Genomic DNA, 19,510 nt, shown 5'->3' with positions numbered 1-19,510 from the left:
AATCGTCAAAGTTTTATCTGTATGCTTACTAATATATCCATTTCCTTACATAATACCCCCACTATCCCGTCTGATTGGATAAGCGGCCAACCAATAGTACATGGCAGTGTTATTACTCCGTACTGCGTTGTTGCCAACCACCAACAGGCTATCAACACACAAAGTACGGAAGTGCTTTGGCAGGCTATGAGATAATATTCTACCATTCTGGCGAGGGAGTGTTGGGCAGTTGAAAATGCCTCATCAAGCCTCGGTGTACGGAGTAATAATATCACAATTATTGCGATGCAGGGCGCATTATTTATGTATGTGCGACGGGCGAATCGGGAGATATCGAGACCGGCGTCTCCTGACAAGGGTATCCCCAGTACATGGACGCCTCACCCCGGCTCGCTCGCTGGATTGGCGCTGGGGGACAGCGGTTGTACCTGGGCGGCGACCGGCCAATGCAAAGGTAGAGCCTTTGATTCGACAGCTGACGATGCAGCTCTCAGGGGCCAACCCACCGACCTGACACACCAAGCCCCTCAGAACGGTTTCGTCCGTGGCCGCTCGACATGTCCCGCGCGGATGCGATGTGTGTGCTGGCAGGTCCTGGAGCCAATTTCCCCTTCATCTATGCCAGTCAGCCTGGCGTCTGGACGATTTGGTTGGGTGGATGATCAACTCTTGTCTGGCCTGCAGCGGTATTATAGTTAGCGCTGAGCAACCCTCCAGCGGCAACATAAGTCATTAGTACGCGCATGCTCCGGGCCCCGGAGTTACTGGATAACGATAACAGGCAACCTGGAGCAAAAAAAGGGAACATCCGTCCAGGCCTCCCAAGGACAAGACAAGACTTTTTCTTGTCATTCTTTGGCGCCTGCTCTGGACTGCGAACTGTGGATCATCATGCTGCAACGCCAGGCCTTGGGCCTGTTCCGTCGTGCGGTCCAAGGTCAGGGAGACGGCCGTTTGTACACTCAGCGCATGGATGTTGTTGTATACGCCGGGCCCCCTCGATGGCGAATCTGAAAATAGACTATGGACCCATGGGAAAGGTTTACTCACCTTTTTGCATCTTTGATGTATCAGAGATCCTTTTCTTTTTGAACGTGGGAGAGGCAGTTATAAGCTGCCAGGGCCGGCCTTTGCTCTGCTCTTTTCGCTTGCTTTCTGTCCTCCTTGCTACCAAATTCTTACGCTCATTTTTTTTTCTTCGGCCTATTCTTCGTCTGTCTTTCCCTTATTGTTAGGCTATTGTTTTGAATAAGAAGGCCCTCTGGCAGGATCCAGTCTTCACTCTGAAACTATCTACACTCTTTTCTTTCAGCATATACATAAAAGAAACAGGAGCTTCCTCTTTGAAAATACACACTTCCAAGCATTTATATATCCCAATATTTCCACTCCCTGCCTACAGGAACATCCGGACCTTCTTTGTTTGTTTCGTATTCTTTTCTCCCTATTTTTCCGTTTCCCATTTCCCTGGACACTCCACGATCAACATGCGTGCTACCGGGTTGCTGTTGTTGGGTGCGTTGGCAGAGTTGGGTTCTGCTACATATATCCTTGAGGATGACTACCAGCCAAGCACCTGGTTTGATCAGTTCAGGTTCTTCTCTGTGCGTGATACCTCCTTGGTAGAGCCAGTTCTGATGGACTTGTATACTAATGATACCGGATGTAGGCGAAAGATCCCACTCATGCGTATGTCGACTACCTCGACCAGGCGGAGGCTCGCAGTCAGAACTTGATCGGCATCAAGAACAACGCCGTCTTCCTCGGTGTCGATCACACGAACATTGCAACAGGGGAGGGTCGAAGATCTGTTCGCCTCGAGACTAAGAAGGTGTATAACCATGCCCTGATCGTAGCTGATATCAACCACATGCCTGGAGGAGAGTGCGGGACATGGCCTGCCTTGTAAGCTTAGCACTCCTACACAAATCCTATACCCACGAGAGGTGTCTAACAGTCATTACAGCTGGACTACCTCTTCTGCCTGGCCGAGAGAGGGTGAACTCGATATCATCGAAGGTGTCAACCAACAGAAACAAAACGACTACGCTCTTCACACAGCTCAGGGGTGCAGCATCCCCGGACAAGGGGACTTTACCGGAACAGTCGTCACCCCTAACTGCGATGTCAAGGCTGCTGGCCAAGCTGAGAACCAGGGCTGTCTGGTTGAGGATTCAAAGGGATCTCGGGGATACGGACCTGATTTCAACAATGCTACAGGTGGTGTGTTTGCTACTGAATGGACTGATCAAGCCATCTCGATCTGGTTCTTCCCTCGTGAGGAGATTCCAAAGGACATCAATAGCGAGCACCCCGACCCATCCAAATGGGGGAAGCCATCTGCTTTCTTTGGCGGCTCGCAGTGTCCTATTGGCAATCATGTTCGCAATCAAAGAATCGTATGTTAATTCCTGTGACTTACTCATGATACAGAGCTAACCAAACCACCTAGATTTTTAATACTGCCTTTTGCGGAGGCTGGGCCGATGGAATGTGGCCCGGCGACCCCGTCTGCTCCAAGAAGGCCCCTACTTGCATGGAATACGTCCGCGAAAATCCATCTGCGTTCGAAGATGCATACTGGTCAATCAACTACATGAAGGTCTACCAACAGGGAACTGCTCCAACCAAGCCTAGCCAGGCCCCTGCACCGCCATCCTCATCCTCCACCATGTCCACTATCAAATCTACTTCCACCGTCTCCTCTATCGTCTCTGCCACTCCACCCGCCGCTCCCACTCCCAGCAAACCCGCCGAAGCGCCCATGCCGCCTCCCAGCTCATCCGGTAACAGTAGCCCTCTACCTACAGGCGGAAACGGAAACCCGGGTGACACTTGCCCTCCACCAACTCAACCTGCCTGCCGCACTTACGTTATCACCAAGACATACACACTCACAAGCACCATGATGCCACCCAGTCCCCAGAAGACAGGTGGTATTGTCCCTATCCCCTCTGCAGCCTTGAACGATGACAAGGACACTGCTAACCGACGACGACGGGATATGGAGCGCCATGCCAGACGCGCCCACCATAACTAAACCTACTCACTGGTTATAAGATTTATATTCTCTGTTGTTCTAGCGCCTAGATTCTTCACTTTATTTGATTTTTTCTTTTTTTTTTTTTCGCCAAAGTTTTGTCCTCGGATTTTCTATCTTTCTGCGTCTGAAGAGAAGAAATGGCGTGTATAGGGAAAAGAGCTGGAGATAATCTGGGTACAAGATGCAGAAAGCAGGACTTTCTTTTATTTCTAGCCTCCTGTTAGAATTACCTGTTACTTACCTATTACGAAATATCATTCTCTAAACCCGTGCGACAATATTCATTATGTTGGTGATCAGTGAGCGAAACAGTCTTATAATTAACCACCAAATGTTAATTCGGCCTTAAATATATGTATTAAGGTACCCAGGTAGGTAATAAGCCATCGAATGCCAGATTTCCTTCAAAAGGTTTATCCACAATTTTCGTTGGTAGATGAGCCCAGAGCATTGACAAGCTCACCCGGTCAACCCAAGCTCGTCCCTTCGATCATCCGTCAGCCGACCCCATTCTAGCAATAGTCGGAAGAGATATATTTCCATATCCTCCTTTCTAAGCGTTTCCTCCGCCCATTTCCTACCTTCTCTTGCAATAATTCCACCTTCTCGATGATGAGGCTTCATCAGAACCTTTTCGACATTGCCATCTTTATTCATCTTTCTAGCCCCAGCAAAAAACGCCAGCGTGCTCCAGAAATCATGAAATCTAATATCCTGCGGTACAAAATGAAGCCATGGCGTTATCCTTGTATCGAACCACTGTCGAAAAATCGCAGCTCGGAAGGGGAGGCTATTGCTTTGTAGGAAAGGGAGAAAGCGACCGCTGAATCCCGCACCATCCAGGTCAAATAGGAAACGGTATTTCCAGTGTTCGTCAAATTGTATTCTGTTGGTAACCCCTAGCTCATGTCTTTGGATATCGCAGTCTCTACTGCCGCATCGAGTTACACCTTTGGCAATACCAATTGACACGTTCGTGTCTATGGATTGGGAGACTTCGGAAGGGAGTAAGGTGTAGTAGGAATATATGCCCTCAGACCACCAAGGAAGTAATACAGAGACACGGTCAGTGTTATTGTTGGTCAAATGTAAGAGTCGCTGGCGAGCCATTCCTTGCCATTCCCCTGCCTCGCTGAAGCCCTCTGACGTAGTACCTCTCCAGAACATAGTGTTTTCCTTGTGTTCGTACCGTGGGTCAGGATGCTCGTCCGAAGGATTATAACTCGTCTTTTCTAGGTAGTTCCATGACCTTGGGTATAATATGTCGTTGAACCCTGACACCTTGCTTTGGCTAAACACTGGGAGTAGCTTTCGAGATACCTTGAATGCGCTCGGCGCGATAAAAAAGCCATGTAAATTCGCCAAATCAGGTTGGTGACAGATATCGCTAGATAGTACCCAGTCTTTCAAAAATTGGTCCGCGGAGTGTGGTTTGGTACACTTAAAGCATAGTGTATCATGTTGCCAATAATACTGTGTTCGAGCAGGTGAGTTTGGCGGGCATGACTCGCTCACAATGCTATGGAATGTATTTCGTCTAGAATGCTCTGTAAAATGGGAATCCGCCATTTGGTCATTGGAACGGCTGAGTGCCCAAGATAGTGATCTATCTTTGGACCAAACATTGCTCGCAGGATAAAGTTGAGAAGATATATTGTCTTCTGCAGTGTTATTCATCGCTTGAATGGTATCCCATGGAACTGAAATGCGGCATTCATCATTCAAATTAAATGCAATGTCCATGTCAGGTAGATATTCTGCAAATGGAGTAATCATTTAAACAATTCCCTCAATCATCCGTCTGTGAGTGGGTATTACCCCTGGCTGGGCCTCAGCAACGCCATTACGTACCACAACAGCAGCTATATCATTCCACTGGTTGCTAGACATGGAGTTGGTAAGGTATCTCAATGTACTCGGCGCAAGAGCACGGAATGGAAGGAGATCCTGATGTATTTGGTCGAAGTTGTCAATGATTAATGACGACCTATTAGTAGCATATTCGTACCAGATGTCAAACCCCCTGCATCGAATGTTAGTCATAAACTTATCGGACTTTATGATTTGGGGGCTTTTACATACGGTGGGGGCAGAAGGCCATAACGCTGCGTATATTCGCCGATAGCTCCCTGGAGATCAATGCTATACTTGGCTTCGGCCAGCCACTGAGCATGTAACTGTCTACCACTAGTAATTAGACCATTAATAGGGTGACCATAGGTACTCCACTTCTGCCCAGCATTGTAAAAGGAAAATATCAACAGGGAAGACGATATTGCAGCTATGTATAGAGCTTGCAAGAATGAGATGTTGGGCTCAACTTGGTCCAATCGGCAATTTCGCTCAAAGAACTCAATGCTTTCAGCTAGATATATATGTCCGCTATACAGAATGATCACGCTGTGAAGAAGGATGACCGCTAGTGCCCCTGCAATGAACGGAACCGGTAGGTACTTATCATCCGGATAGATGTATCCAAGAAGGGTAGCGCTTAGGGTTAATATTGATATCACAAATGAAGGCTTAAGAGCTTTAGTGCTTAACGACTATAGACAAAAATATTAGCATAAAATTTGAGACACGACCATCTAAAACGGATAGAATGAAAGTCACAAAGCCAAACAGAGGTATAGAACGATCATAGATGATTGTAGCATACCCATTTTGAGGCAAATATAATAGCTATAGACACTAATAGAGACCGTTTAATCATTCCACCGACATTGATGGATGTGCAAAATAACGGCTCCTGCTTCGATGGCAAGAGGAAATATGCTCCGGATTTTCCTAATGCCCATAAAATTGCCGCTCCTAGACTAGATGTCAGCCATAGTGATATTAAGATACGGGGATACACTCAGCCAAAAATACCAGTAAAATTAGCCCCCAGGTCGTTGTTAATTGCAAGGCTGATCCATTTGGTCGACGCATAGGCATTCTAGCCAGCTTTTCTGCCGCCACTATAATAGCAGAGTCTATCATAGCTGCTAATACCTGTAGCAAAAGCAAAACGCGGCCCCCATTAGTAGCAGCAGGGCAGATAATGGATGATTTCCAATAATATTGCAATGACCTTATAGCTAACCCAGCTACAACCAGTAAAGTGGATATACACAATTGACTGGCTTGCTCCCATGCAGCACCATTTTGTCGATAACTGGCTTTCCGTTTGAGCGCTTGAACTCCCAGAATTCATATACCGATACCATAAATGGCAAAAGAACCTGGTTACAAGTTAATACTTAGACAGAGCGTCCTGGAGATCATAATGTCGTAATAACTTACAACCTCGTGCAGGGACAAAAACTCTGTATGTTTAATTAGGTATTCATGAAGTTCAAGCCGAACGTATAAGAGCAGCATAATAAACGCAAATCTCTTCTGCAAATGTCGTAATGATGCATATCGATTGCTCCAAGGGTTCAAGTTGGACAAAGTCGGTTTCGGTAAAGCTGCCTTATCGTCGCCCCACTCAAGAGTTGATTGTCTCCTGGAGGTCAGATAACTGATCGCTGATAGTATAAGGCCTGAAATGAATAGAATAGTGGACGAGGACTATGAAGACTGGCCTATAGCATATTGAAGGTTAATAAAGGGAGGAAAATTGGATCCAACTTGTTAGGACAGTCCCTGATTTTTAGTGACTCACAGTAAAAGGTAGATGTTCTTGAGTAGATGAGCAAAAATAGAATACTAGCACTAAATATCCTGGTGGGAATTTTAGCTTGAGACCAGTATTAAGAGAGCAATGGCTGTCATTTACCAAGCAGCTATGTCGGGTATTTCGTCTGAGGCTTTGTAGAAAGAGATGAGAGCAACTTTCAATTCTTTTAGTCCACCATATTCTCCATCATCGGAATCAGAATCAAAATTAGCATCGGCATCATGACTGTCGCCATGAATAGAATCTAGAGGCGAGCTTGGATAGGTAGTGTGGCTCATAGTTAGTGCTATGTCATTAACACATTAAGTCTCGTGGTAGCTATTGATCGTAGCTCTGGGGATAGCGTCTTCGGGGTATGCTCGCGTTGCTTTGGGGCACTTAGGCCAGTCTGATTTTGCAGGCGAACTTCTGCTTTTATACGTTACCTTGCTGACAGGCGCACCCATAATAACCCTATGTGACGACATAACCAAACCTGGGTGAAGGCTAAAAGGGGCGCGAGATCCATTATGCGGAAAGTAATAACAGTATCAACACTTCGGGAGTTCAATTTGCCACTAAAGGGTGCTTATGCATTGCATTGACTGGATAAGTATCCAGTCCGGCCATGGCTGGCTTTGCACTCAGTTCTCGTCCGCCAGGAGTGAAACGGTTTTTGTCAGCGGTAACTAGTAGTTATATAACTACCTCCAGCCCACAGACTATTGATAATATCAAACAGACACTGAAGCAGCAGATATAGATAATGCAAAATACTAATACTCCGTACTAACTGATGATTTACCCGCACATGGCCGTTAAATCTTTGTGTTGCTCTTTGTAATGGTGATGTCGTTAAGCTTTAGTCGCCATCGTTGGCGATCAAACCCTGTGATTAAGCAGATGGAGCCAAAACTTCGACCAGTCGATTGGCGATTTAAGCTTCTTTATCGCTTAAGTATCACGTGAACTATGCAGGAACATCGGCTATTTCACGTGACTTGAACACTTGATCACATGACATTTATCATGGCGGTGAGAGGCGGCAGAAAATCAAGGTTTAGAAAGTTTACCCGATGAAGCTTTTTTTTTTTGATGAATTTCGATGAAATTTGGATGAAGATTCATTCAATTCAACATCTATCGAGCAGTTTTGCGATTGCTCCCTAGGTACCTACATTTTGACCAGGCTCGCTTACTTGGTATGCCTTAGAATAGCCTGTGTTCTCACGACTAAAGTTCTTCTGCAGTATTCACTCTTTTGACTGCTCTACAAGAGCTATCCCGGCGCAATGCCACGAAAGGCACTTGACTCGCGCATTCCGGCGCTGATTCGCAATGGAATCCAGGAAAAGAAAAGAAGTTTCTTCGTTGTGGTCGGAGACCGGGCCAAAGATGTTATTGTTCACCTTCATTATATCATGTCGAGCGTCGACGTAAAACAGAATAAATCGGTGCTATGGGCATATAAAAAGGACCTACTCGGCTTCACAACCCATCGCAAGAAGAGAGAGACGAAGATAAAGAAAGAAATAAAGAGAGGAATACGCGATCCGAATACCGATGACCCCTTTGAACTTTTTATAACTCTTAACCAGATCCGATATGTGTATTACAAGGAGACGGAAAAGATTCTGGGAAATACATACGGAATGTGTATACTACAGGATTTTGAAGCCTTGACGCCAAATTTGCTTGCACGGACAGTGGAGACAGTTGAGGGTGGTGGCATCGTCATCCTTCTTTTGAAAGGTATGAAGAGCTTGAAACAATTGTACACGCTATCCATGGACATACACTCGAGATACCGGACGGAGGCTCATGATGATGTTGTGGCACGATTCAATGAGCGTTTTATCTTGTCCCTGGGCAGCTGCAACACATGTCTTGTGGTTGATGATGAATTAAATGTACTTCCTATATCTGGAGGAAAGGCAGTCGCGCCGCTACCACCTGTTGATCCCGAAGAGGAAGCCAACTCTTCTAGCAAAAAGGAGCTACAGTCCATAAAGACGGAACTAGAAGACACACAGCCAGTAGGAGCATTGGTGAAACTGGCCAAAACTGTCGACCAGGCGAAGGCACTCCTCACATTTGTGGACGCTATCGCGGAAAAAACGTTGCGCAGTACCGTCACCTTAACTGCTGCTCGTGGACGTGGAAAATCAGCAGCTCTCGGCGTGGCCATTTCCGCTGCCATTGCACATGGCTATAGTAATATTTTCATTACTTCTCCAAGCCCGGAGAATTTGAAGACTCTCTTCGAGTTCGTATTCAAGGGCTTCGATGAATTGGGTTACCTTGATCACGTTGACTACACTATCCTTCAGTCAACTAATCCAGATTTCAACAAAGCAATTGTTAGGGTCAATGTTCATCGGCAACACAGACAAACAATACAATATATACAACCTCAGGATGCGTTTGCCTTAGGACAAGCCGAACTTTTGGTCATTGACGAGGCCGCAGCAATCCCCTTGCCATTAGTACGAAAGCTAATGGGGCCTTACCTTGTGTTTATGGCCTCAACGATCAATGGTTACGAAGGCACTGGGCGATCTCTTTCTCTGAAGCTGATACAACAACTGCGAGAACAGTCAAGAGGAGGGGCTAAATTGAACGGTGCCGACGATACCGACATCACTGACCGATCCACTGGAAAGGCAGCAAGGAAAGATGGAGGTTCTCATCCGGGAGGTAGAACTCTACGCGAGATAACTTTGTCAGAGCCAATTCGATATACCCAAGGAGACTCCGTCGAAAAATGGCTTAACAAACTCCTGTGCCTTGACGCGACTCTGCCAAAATCTAAATTGAATACCCAGGGATGCCCGCATCCATCTCAATGCCAATTGCTTCATGTTAACCGTGATACCCTCTTTTCTTTCCACCCAGTCTCCGAAAAATTCCTCCACCAGATGATGGCTTTATATGTTGCTAGTCATTACAAGAATTCTCCAAATGACCTTCAACTCATGAGCGATGCGCCGGCTCACCAGCTTTATGTTTTGGTACCACCTGTCGATGAGAATGCAACAAAGCTCCCTGAGCCATTATGTGTCATTCAGATTGCTTTAGAAGGCCAGATAAGTAAGCAAAGTGTATTGAACAGCTTGAGCCGCGGCCAAAGAGCAGGTGGTGATCTTATTCCTTGGCTTGTCAGTCAGCAATTTCAGGACGAGGATTTTGCTGGTTTGTCTGGAGCGCGAATCGTACGAATTGCCACTAACCCGGACTACATTGGGATGGGATATGGCTCTCGTGCTTTGGAGCTACTTATTGACTTCTTTGAGGGCAAGTTTGCTAGCTTATCAGAGGACGAGAATCCAGCCCCTGAGGAAATGGTCCGTGTGACTGATGCTGAATTGGAGGAGTCTAATCTTCTAGATGATAATGTCCATGTCAGGGATATCCAGTCAATGCCTCCTCTTTTTGGAAAGCTCTCTGAACGACAACCCGGCTCCCTTGACTACGTTGGTGTGAGTTTTGGCCTGACACAGCCTCTACATAAATTCTGGAAAAGATCTCAGTTCGCTCCTGTCTATCTAAGACAAACACCTAACGATCTTACTGGCGAGCACTCCTGTGTTATGATCCGTACTCTTTCTACTGGATCTAATGACGCTTCGTGGCTTGGAGCATTTGTATCAGATTTCCATAAACGTTTCCAATCGCTATTGTCATACCAATTCCGCGAATTCCCATCAGTCATGTCCTTGAGCATGAGCGAGTCTGCCACTACAATCGCAAAATCCGATCCTTCGCTTAAGCCATCTCCCGTCACGAAAGCAGACATCGATGCTATCTTTTCTCCTTTTGATCTTAAACGACTTGATAGTTACGCGAACAACTTGTTAGACTATCATGTTATTCTCGACTTGGTCCCCGCAATTGCATCACTCTACTTCTCCGGACGTTTAACTCCGGGGGCCAACCTCTCAGGTGTCCAACAAACTATCCTTCTAGCCACTGGTCTACAGCGCAAGACCTTCGATGATGTGGAAAAGGAGCTCAAAGTTGCCGCAACCCAGCTTATGGCGATGTTTATTAAGATAATGAGAAAAGTGTCCACACATTTCCGCTCCGTTCTTGAAGGAGCCGTAGCAGACGCAATGCTTACAACGAACAAAGCCATAACTCAGAGGGAGATAACCGAGGCTCATGATGATAAGATCGTTGAGGACCGCTTCCGTGCCCTTGATGTTGACCTAGAAGACGAGCTGAAGGAGGGTGGACGAGAGGTTGATGCTGCGCTACGGGAAAAGCAGAGAGCCTTAATTGATGCCCTCCCATTGAACCAGTAAGTAAACTATCTTCACGTTGATCATCAGAGCACTTATACTAATTATGATATAGATACGAGATCGAACATGGAGCTGTAGGTTGGGAAGAAGCTGAAAAGCAGATCCGCACGTCGTCATCCAAAGATAGCAGCATTAAGACAGTTAGTGTGAAATCTTCCGCTAAACGGAAGGCTGGCGAAACTGCGAGAGACATTTATGAGAAGGAGATTGGCAGCAAGGAGAGGAAGAAGGTAAAAAAGGGCACCGAGGGCCGGAGAAGGGACTGATTGGTTGATATGTTCATGACGCAGAAATGCGTGTTAGATGATTGTAAATAGCATAAAAATAGTGTTCTAGCTCTACAAACTCTTTTTGCAGCTGTAGCGTAGTTATACGCGTTATATGTATACTCCCAGAGGATGTATACTTTCACGTAGAGCCAATCTTATCAATGTAGTGCTTTGAATTATTTAAATAATAATGACGCTAATTCCCTTACAATAACAGATATATCTGGGCTGCTGCTAGAGCACCAGCCAGCTACGCTTAGTGAAATTACAGTAACTCCACGGCTGTGAGTAACGTTAAACCCCTCACAACTCCTCGTGTTCTGGTTGCTGAGCTTCCTTGGAATCCTGGACTGGCTCTTGTTCAGGCTCTGGTTCTGGAGCAGTCTCCTCCTCAACTTTGTCCGCAGTTTCCTCTGGCGTCTTCTTGGATTCGGCGGGTTTTTCGGGTGCATCTCCGATCAAAGCGCCCTCTGGGATCTTTTTCTTTTCCATTTCACCGAATTTAACGGCATCAACCCACTGTTCCAGGTCTTCACGGTTAAATCCACCCCTCTCTTCAGGGTTATACGACTTATACCAACCTCTTCTGCCGTTGACAACGATGATCTTCAGTTCACCATCTGATTGGATGTCGAGCTTCTTCTTGAAAGTGGTAATCTCCTCGGCAATTTCAGGGACAAGGTAGAAAGGGAAGATGTTTGCGTGGTTGCGTGTATATTTGTATGAGACTTCAGTGAGAGCGTTTATCATCTCCAATGTTGCGGGTGGCGGCGGGTCAGATGGAGAACCCGGTAATGGAATCAGGGCAAGTAAACATGTTCCAGTTTTTTCAGATAGACAGGTAGTTTTGAGGTCTGTCTTGGTTGCCAGTGATCGTAGTGGTGGTGTCTTGCGTTCAGGGCTCTCTGAACCTTCGGAGCTAGGCACGGTACTGTCGTCAGACTTATCTTTCGAGCTACCCGTTTTGGCGGAATCGGCTGGTTTCTCTGGTGTGCTTGATGACTTGGTGGATTTTTCGGCTTTCTTCGTTGGCTTAGGCTTTTCTGAAGTCTTCTTGGAATTTGGCTCTGCTACCTGGCTAAGGAACTCCATCATCGGCTTCTTCTTCATCTCCCCATCATACAAGATGGATTCTTTATCGCCACCAGGAAGAAGGACCAAGGCAGGGAAGCTCGAGATGCCAAAGGTTCCAATGGCAGACGTCTCCTTGTCTCGGATTTGACCGAATGAAATAGAGCCAAGGAAATCGGAAGATAGTGCCTTCAGAGTAGGGCCAGTGGTACCTTTCTCGGTGAAGAGAATTGCTTTTGCGGTCTCATTGCCTTGGGAGAGCCATTCCTCAATATTCTTATCGGTGACTTTCTTGACATGGTTCGGCATACTCTCCATAAGAGCTTCACCAATGGCCTTTGCAGTTCGAGCTCCTTGATAATCTTGGACTCTAGGCTTTCCAGGCTTCTTCGAAGGGGTAATTATCTTGAGGGTTGGGAACCCCTTGACCCCCATCTGGCCGCAGAAAGCTTTGTTCTTGTCATCGTCACAATCAATAGCTGCAACGTTAACAAGGCCCTCAAGGTTCTTAGCAGCTTTCTCATATGCAGGCTTCAGGTTTCGGCAGTGGCCGCACCATGGAGCATAGAATCTATAAAAGTAAGTAACTATATTAAAACAAACTTCAATATTGGGTATATCTCCTTACTCGACAATCTATATATTACCAGTTAGCATGTAAACAATAGCAGGAGATTCCATGGCAGGCTCCACGTACCGAGGCATGGTTTGAACGTGAAATCAAACGATCATAGTTGGTTGCGTCAACCTGGAGTACAGGCGATTTTTTGGTATAGAGGCCAGAAGCAGGTACTGCCTCTATGGCCAGAGTAATGAGCAAAGCTGCCAAGCTTGACTTCAGCATCTTGAGAGACCGTAGGTTCAACAAATTGGTTTCATAGAAGTAATTTGTCTATACGGTCTTGCAAAACAAAAGAGACGGCCTATATATACAACTCGCTCAGCGGTCTTCCTCGATATCGAACACTGTGGCCTGACGAAGTTGCAACGTTGGCTTCTTTTGTTCACTTTAAAACCCCGGGCAAGACATGCTTAGTCATCTCGGCATATTGCGCATCACGTGATATCAAAATTAATTGGTGGATTCTAGTGATAGTACGGAGACGAAGATGGATGAGTGACAGAGAAGAGGATGAAAACAGTGACAAAAAGATGTAGTTGTTGGTCGTGGACGGCGGTAAATGCGCCATTGAGCGGATAGGTAGAGATATAACTGGTAACAATTGATCTTACAGGAGCGAGGGGGAAACCACAGGTGTTTTAGTGCGATGGGAGGTGAAGGGAAACAAAAGAAACATCTCTTGTGAATACAACTATCTTTGTACAAAAATGGGTGAACGGATCTAGATCTGTATGCAGGGGAAAAAGAACTTCACACATGAGATATATGTGCGATGCTCGCATCTAAGGCCTCTCGACTGCGTACTTTTACATATCCTCCGAAGCGGTGGCACCAGTGATAATTTCAACCAATTCACCGGTAATGGCGGCTTGACGCTGTCTGTTGTAGAGAATCTGGAATCTACAGTGGGGAATTAGATGTGCATGGTCGAAATAGAGTTGTGTTGGGTGTATAGCTTACCTTTGGATCATGTCACCTGCGTTCTTGGAAGCGTTCTATAAAGTGAAAAAAAGGTAAGTATGATATTGATGATATGTCAAGTTCCGAATAATATTCTTACCTCCATAGCATTACGACGGGCCTGGGAGAGGAGAGGTTAGCAATTGACTGATATGCGGTTGGTTAAGTGGTGAAGCTTACAGAGATCTCACAAGCGTGTCCCTCGGCCAAGGCCCAGTACAAGCTGTTGGCAAGAGCATACTCGCGGAGGTTAGCAAGGACCTCAGAGTCAACCTCGAAAGCGACGACATTGGCTATGACGGTGTTAGTTAAGCCGCATAAAACGTTACGGAACAGAGGACAAAAGAAAGGAAGAAACAGAGGGACTGACGAGACTGGATGATAGCCTCCTCGGAGAACGCCTCGACGGTGGCGGGTTCATAGGTCTGGGCGTTGATGAACTTGTTGTACACGATCTTGATGCTGGCGTAGTCGGTGGGCAGCTGGCAGATCTGGTCGGCGATAGCCTGAGCTTCGGCAAAGGTAGGAACGTCCTTGCCGACGCCGGCGAAGCTGAGGACGAGGTTGTCCTCGTTGGAACGGGAGAGCTGTCCCTTGGACTTCTCTCCGAGCACAACAATATCGGCATCGGGCTTCTCCATGATCATTCGTCGGGTAGCCTTGCTGAGACCGGAATGGATACCACCGCAGAGACCCTTGTCGGAACTGGCGACGATGTAGAGAGTCTTGAGGCCCTCGAGGGGCTTGGTCTCTGCCTGGCCGAAGACAGCCTCGGAGGTCTCACCGTATGCTCTGGACAGAGTCATGGCACGCTGGGCCTTGTTGAGGCGGGTGGAGGCAACAATCTTCATCGTCTTGGTGATCTTCTCGATGTTCTTGATGGACTTCAGGCGGCCCTCGATCTCACGAAGGGTAGCGAAGTTGGCGGCATTGGCGGGAGCAACACTACACAGAAACACATCGTCAGCGGTCAATTGGCTCGCTATCACCCGCCAGCATCTGCTTCTTCCTCCTGCTTGCCCCCCAGCGTCCCCGGCGCCCTCCCACCGCTGGCCTGCGGCAGCTTTGGTCGACGCTGTGTGGTTCCTTCGGGTAGGTTGGGTGCTCTTGCTTACCGGGCGACGGCGGCAGAGCCGGCCTTCCATGCCGGGCGGGCGGTGCGCGAGAGCATCTCGAGGGACTGGCGGCCGAGATAGGCTGGTTAACTGCGTGAATAGAGACGGCGTCGATGGCTTCTGTTCTTCGTCTTTGCGTCGTCGTTTTCGTCGTCGTTTTTCTGCTTTTTTCCGACGTTCGAAGAAAACAAGCCAGAAATGGGCAGTGAGCGGCGCTAAACCCGTTTCGGCAAAGGATGCAAAAATAACAAAAAAAAGACAGAAAATAAGGAAAATAAGCAGAAAAAGAGCGAAATCTTGGATTTATTATTTATTCATCGTCGTCGTTTCCTTCTTCTCTTTGCTTTCGCCCTTTTTTCTTCTCTCCTTCACGGCTCTGGCTGTGTCTATATAAGCAACCGCGTCTCCTGCTCCCGGTTTTTGGCCTCGTTTGGGCTCCGTTTCTCGCTCAGTTCTCGCTCAGGCGTCACCTCTCGTTCACTATAACTCCCCTCGGTTGCCTCGCAAGGCCTGGCTTCCAGCTCGCCATCGCCCGGTCAGCCCGGCTCTCACTTCGTGTGAAAGAGATACACTGTCAGCCCCGTCTAAAGACCTTGCAGAGGCCTCAGTTACAAGCCATGAGCTCTTCGGACGACGATGCGCCGCTTGCCGGCACCAGGAGGACCAACGGAAGCATTCACAGTGAGTGACGGATACCAGCATAGCTGATCTCTTCCCACGAGAGAGGCGCAGCCACCCCACAACAACTGGGAGCTGTAGTGTGTCCTAGGGAGCTTCAGCATGGCTAACAAGTCGGACTTTCTTGTTTTCTTTCATTACAGAGCCTCCGTTGTCCAGTGCTATCGTGCCCAAGTCCACCAACCTCTCTGCGTCTGCCAACGGAACCACTCAGCCAGGAATCTCGATCCGCTATGGCCCTGCAAAGGACAACGAGGTTGACATGCAGGATGCGGACACTAACGGAGCCGCGCTGTCGAAACGGAAATCTAGGTCCAGTGCCGGTCGGCCTTCGTATGCGGAGGCGGAAAGCAGCGCAGAGGACGATAAACCATTGGTACGCCAGGAGAGATAACCACGCTCCCTTCCCCCAGCCTTTCTTCGCAATTACACCGCCCTTCGGCTGATAAACTTTGCCCCCCTTTCTCCCTTTCTACAGCACCAGCCGGACTGACTCTCCTCCCAGAGCAAGCGTCGTCGGACCGTACCAAAAGAAGAGCCCTCTGACTCGGACGAGGCGCCCCTGATATCTCAAGCTAAGAAGGGGAAAAGGGCGCTCATCAACTCCGCAGAAGCTAAGAGACTCGTTGCTGAAAAAGCTGATATCGAAAAGAGCGCTGAAAAGGAGGCTCAGTCCCTCAGACAGCAGGATCGCCAGGCAGCGGCTAAGAAGAAAGAGGCTGCAAAGGCTGCCGCCAAACCTGCAAAAGCAAAAGCAAAAGCAGTCACTGTAAATGGGAAAAAATCTCAAGCTAACGGTATCAAAAAATCAGAATCTAGCGATGAAGATGTTCCTCTTGCACGCAAGGCTCCTGCAAAGAAGGCCACCACCACGCCTGCAAAAAAGGCCAAGCCCGTTGCAAAGAAAGAGCCCAGCGAGGAAGCCGAAGCTGAAGAGGAGGAAGCCGAAGAGGAATACAGATGGTGGGAAGATCCATCCAAAGGCGACGGCACCATCAAATGGACAACTTTGGAGCACAACGGAGTCGTGTTCCCACCACCTTATGAACCGCTTCCAAAGGACGTGAAATTGAAATACGACGGTGTCCCAATCACCTTGCATCCCGATGCTGAAGAGGTAGCCTCACACTTTGGAACAATGCTCAACTCTACTCACAATGTCGAAAACCCCATCTTCCAGAAGAATTTCTTCAACGACTTCCAGGCAATAATCAAGAAAACTGGCGGAGCAAAGGATCCCCAGGGCAAACCTATCCAGATCAAGGAGTTTTCCAAGTGTGATTTCACAACCATTTTTGAGCACTACGAAAGATTGCGCGCTGAAAAGAAAGCCATGAGTGCTGCTGAGAAGAAGGCAGCCAAGGCCGAAAAGGATGCCGCCGAAGCCCCGTATATGTATTGTATATGGGATGGGCGAAAGCAGAAGGTTGGCAACTTCCGCGTTGAACCTCCGGCTCTCTTCCGTGGTCGTGGAGAGCATCCAAAAACTGGCACAGTGAAAACTCGTGTCATGCCCGAACAGATTACGATCAACATCGGCAAAGATGCACCCGTCCCGACCCCTCCCGAGGGACATCGTTGGAAAGAGGTTCGACATGACCAGGAGGGCACATGGCTGGCCATGTGGCAGGAAAATGTTAACGGTAACTACAAATATGTCATGTTAGCTGCCAACTCAGACGTCAAAGGTCAGAGTGACTATAAGAAATTCGAGAAAGCTCGAGAGCTCAAGGTTTGTATTATTCAACTACTATTCCACTAAACTCTTCCATCCTTTGTGCTAACTTACTCCCCCTCTAGAAACATATTGATCGAATCCGCAAGGATTATAAAAAGGGCCTCAAGGATGAGCTCATGGTCAACCGGCAACGAGCTACAGCCGTCTACCTCATCGATCAATTCGCTCTCCGTGCTGGAAACGAGAAAGGCGAAGATGAGGCAGATACTGTTGGCTGCTGCTCTCTCAAGTTTGAACATGTTACATTAAAGCCCCCAAACACCGTTGTTTTCGACTTCCTCGGAAAGGACAGTATTAGATACTACGATGAAGTTGAGGTCGACGCACAAGTTTTCAAAAATCTCAAGATATTCAAAAAGGCTCCAAAGAAGGAAGGTGACGAGATTTTCGATCGACTCACGGTATGCAGGCTGTTATTATGTACCTGGCTTTTATACTGATGATAAACCTTCTAATCCGTTTTATCTTTAGACATCGGCTCTCAACAAGCACCTATCGAGCTACATGACTGGACTTACTGCCAAGGTATTCCGTACGTACAACGCCTCTTACACTATGGCAACGCTTTTGAAGAAAATGTCCGCAACCGGGACCATTCCAGAGAAGGTTAAGCAGTATAACGATGCGAACCGTGAGGTTGCTATACTTTGCAACCATAAACGTACCGTTGCCGCAGGACACGCCAACCAGATGGAAAAACTTGGTGATCGGGTAAGCAAACAATCGTCTATCATTTCTTATCTTATCCTTGATCAACTTGCCTTTTCCAGAAAACAATTTACCTAACTTTTTTCTAGATCAAAGGACTACAATATCAGAAATGGCGAATTAAACAGATGATTCTTGCCATTGAACCCAAGATGAAGAAGAAGAAAGGTGCAGCGTATTTTGAGCTAGATGAAGACCTGGACATGGAGTGGATCAAGGAGCATCAGGCTTTCCTTGCAGAAGAACTTCGCCAGAAGATACGCAAAAAGTTCGATAAAGAGAACGAGAAGCGAGTCGCCGACGGAGAAAAGGAGATGAAAGCTAAAGAGCTCGACGAACGGCTGAAGGCTGCTGATGAGCTCGAGGCTAAATATAAGAAAGAGAACAAAACCAAAAAGGTGGAGGCCGAGGGCAGGGGCCCAACTGTCGAGAAGTTCGAAGGTCAGATTAGCAAGATTGACCAGCGCATCGAGAACATGCTTCTTCAAGCCGAAGACAAGGAGAATAACAAGGAAGTTGCCCTTGGCACATCGAAGCTTGTAAGTCCTTTTTTTTCTTTGGGCGGGATTCTATTCTTCTGCTCTTCTTCTATTTTCTTTCTGTTTCTGCTCCTGCATCGTTATCCAGCCCGATCCTCGCTCGTTTCGTCATTCCAAGAGAAGCAAATCAATCGCTAACGCCACTTCGTAACACAGAATTACATAGATCCCCGCTTGACTGTGGTTTTCTCTAAAAAGTTCAACGTCCCGATAGAGAAGTTCTTCTCGAAGACCATGCGCGAGAAGTTCGACTGGGCTATCAAGTCAGTAGACGAGGAGTGGGAGTTTTGATTACGTTTTTTTTTTTGCTCGTTTGATCTGTTCCATTTCTCTGCTATGGTTGCCTTTGCTTACTCCACGTTTGGCTTTTTTCTTTTTTGCATAGCAGTGTTCTTTTTTGTACTTTTATATCATGGCTGGCCTCGCAGGCTGCACTCTTTCTATATTACTAACCCGGCTGTCTTGCCTTGACAACGATGTGTCCACGATAGGTCAACAGCAGCACCATCGCGGAGTGATCATTAAAATAATCGAAAACGCATGTTCAAATCGTGTTTCTTATTCTTCCCTTTTTTCACTTTTCTTTCATTTTTTTGTAACGATGTATTGATTATATTACAACAGGGGTATATATGAAGGCAACAAGGCTGAAGTCGGAAGAGAGAGAGCTAGAAGCTAGACTGATCATAGAACGAAGGAAGCGATCGTGGGTCGTCGAAGAGCGTAAGAGGAGTCAAAGTAAGAAAAAGAAAGTGATGGAGTGTGAAGAAACTTGGGCATCCATGCATCCATAGATCGATCCTGTGTGTATGTATATATC

The 19,510-nt window shown here is 47.2% G+C and overlaps 6 protein-coding genes across 6 annotated transcripts; 3 read left to right on the top strand and 3 right to left on the bottom strand.

Moving 5' to 3' along the window:
* Positions 1-1,487: 1,487 nt before the first annotated feature.
* MGYG_06042 (1,3(4)-beta-glucanase) lies at positions 1,488-3,040 on the top strand (the record flags this gene model as incomplete). Its single annotated transcript, XM_003171449.1, has 4 exons — positions 1,488-1,604; positions 1,670-1,905; positions 1,967-2,399; positions 2,453-3,040. The coding sequence occupies 4 exons, from the start codon at positions 1,488-1,490 to the stop codon at positions 3,038-3,040; spliced, it is 1,374 nt and encodes a 457-aa protein (XP_003171497.1).
* A 462-nt stretch (positions 3,041-3,502) lies between these two features.
* Positions 3,503-6,985, bottom strand: MGYG_06041 (hypothetical protein; the record flags this gene model as incomplete). Its single annotated transcript, XM_003171448.1, has 8 exons — positions 3,503-4,800; positions 4,891-5,066; positions 5,126-5,589; positions 5,703-5,859; positions 5,901-6,037; positions 6,157-6,267; positions 6,329-6,548; positions 6,807-6,985. 8 exons carry the CDS (start codon positions 6,983-6,985, stop codon positions 3,503-3,505), a joined length of 2,742 nt encoding a protein of 913 aa, XP_003171496.1.
* Positions 6,986-7,978: 993 nt separating this feature from the next.
* MGYG_06040 (N-acetyltransferase 10) lies at positions 7,979-11,256 on the top strand (the record flags this gene model as incomplete). Its single annotated transcript, XM_003171447.1, has 2 exons — positions 7,979-10,986; positions 11,043-11,256. The coding sequence occupies 2 exons, from the start codon at positions 7,979-7,981 to the stop codon at positions 11,254-11,256; spliced, it is 3,222 nt and encodes a 1,073-aa protein (XP_003171495.1).
* A 306-nt stretch (positions 11,257-11,562) lies between these two features.
* MGYG_06039 (thioredoxin domain-containing protein) lies at positions 11,563-13,174 on the bottom strand (the record flags this gene model as incomplete). The annotated part of the gene is made up of 3 exons (XM_003171446.1): positions 11,563-12,901; positions 12,959-12,966; positions 13,028-13,174. The coding sequence occupies 3 exons, from the start codon at positions 13,172-13,174 to the stop codon at positions 11,563-11,565; spliced, it is 1,494 nt and encodes a 497-aa protein (XP_003171494.1).
* Positions 13,175-13,758: 584 nt separating this feature from the next.
* MGYG_06038 (ATP synthase subunit gamma) lies at positions 13,759-15,108 on the bottom strand (the record flags this gene model as incomplete). Its single annotated transcript, XM_003171445.1, has 6 exons — positions 15,028-15,108; positions 14,283-14,857; positions 14,093-14,205; positions 14,013-14,033; positions 13,913-13,947; positions 13,759-13,852 (listed from the first exon to the last, which is right to left on the bottom strand). Exons 1-6 carry the CDS (start codon positions 15,081-15,083, stop codon positions 13,759-13,761), a joined length of 894 nt encoding a protein of 297 aa, XP_003171493.1. The 5' UTR covers positions 15,084-15,108.
* Positions 15,109-15,644: 536 nt separating this feature from the next.
* On the top strand, positions 15,645-18,981 carry MGYG_06037 (DNA topoisomerase 1; the record flags this gene model as incomplete). Its single annotated transcript, XM_003171444.1, has 7 exons — positions 15,645-15,708; positions 15,849-16,081; positions 16,211-17,437; positions 17,506-17,844; positions 17,915-18,154; positions 18,241-18,690; positions 18,847-18,981. 7 exons carry the CDS (start codon positions 15,645-15,647, stop codon positions 18,979-18,981), a joined length of 2,688 nt encoding a protein of 895 aa, XP_003171492.1.
* Between the last annotated feature and the right edge of the window lie 529 nt (positions 18,982-19,510).

The sequence above is a fragment of the Nannizzia gypsea genome, genomic scaffold, assembly GCF_000150975.2.
Source record: "Nannizzia gypsea CBS 118893 supercont1.5 genomic scaffold, whole genome shotgun sequence".
NCBI lineage: Eukaryota > Fungi > Ascomycota > Eurotiomycetes > Onygenales > Arthrodermataceae > Nannizzia > Nannizzia gypsea.
Note: the sequence above shows the minus strand (reverse complement) of the source record. Positions and strands in the feature narration are given on the sequence as shown.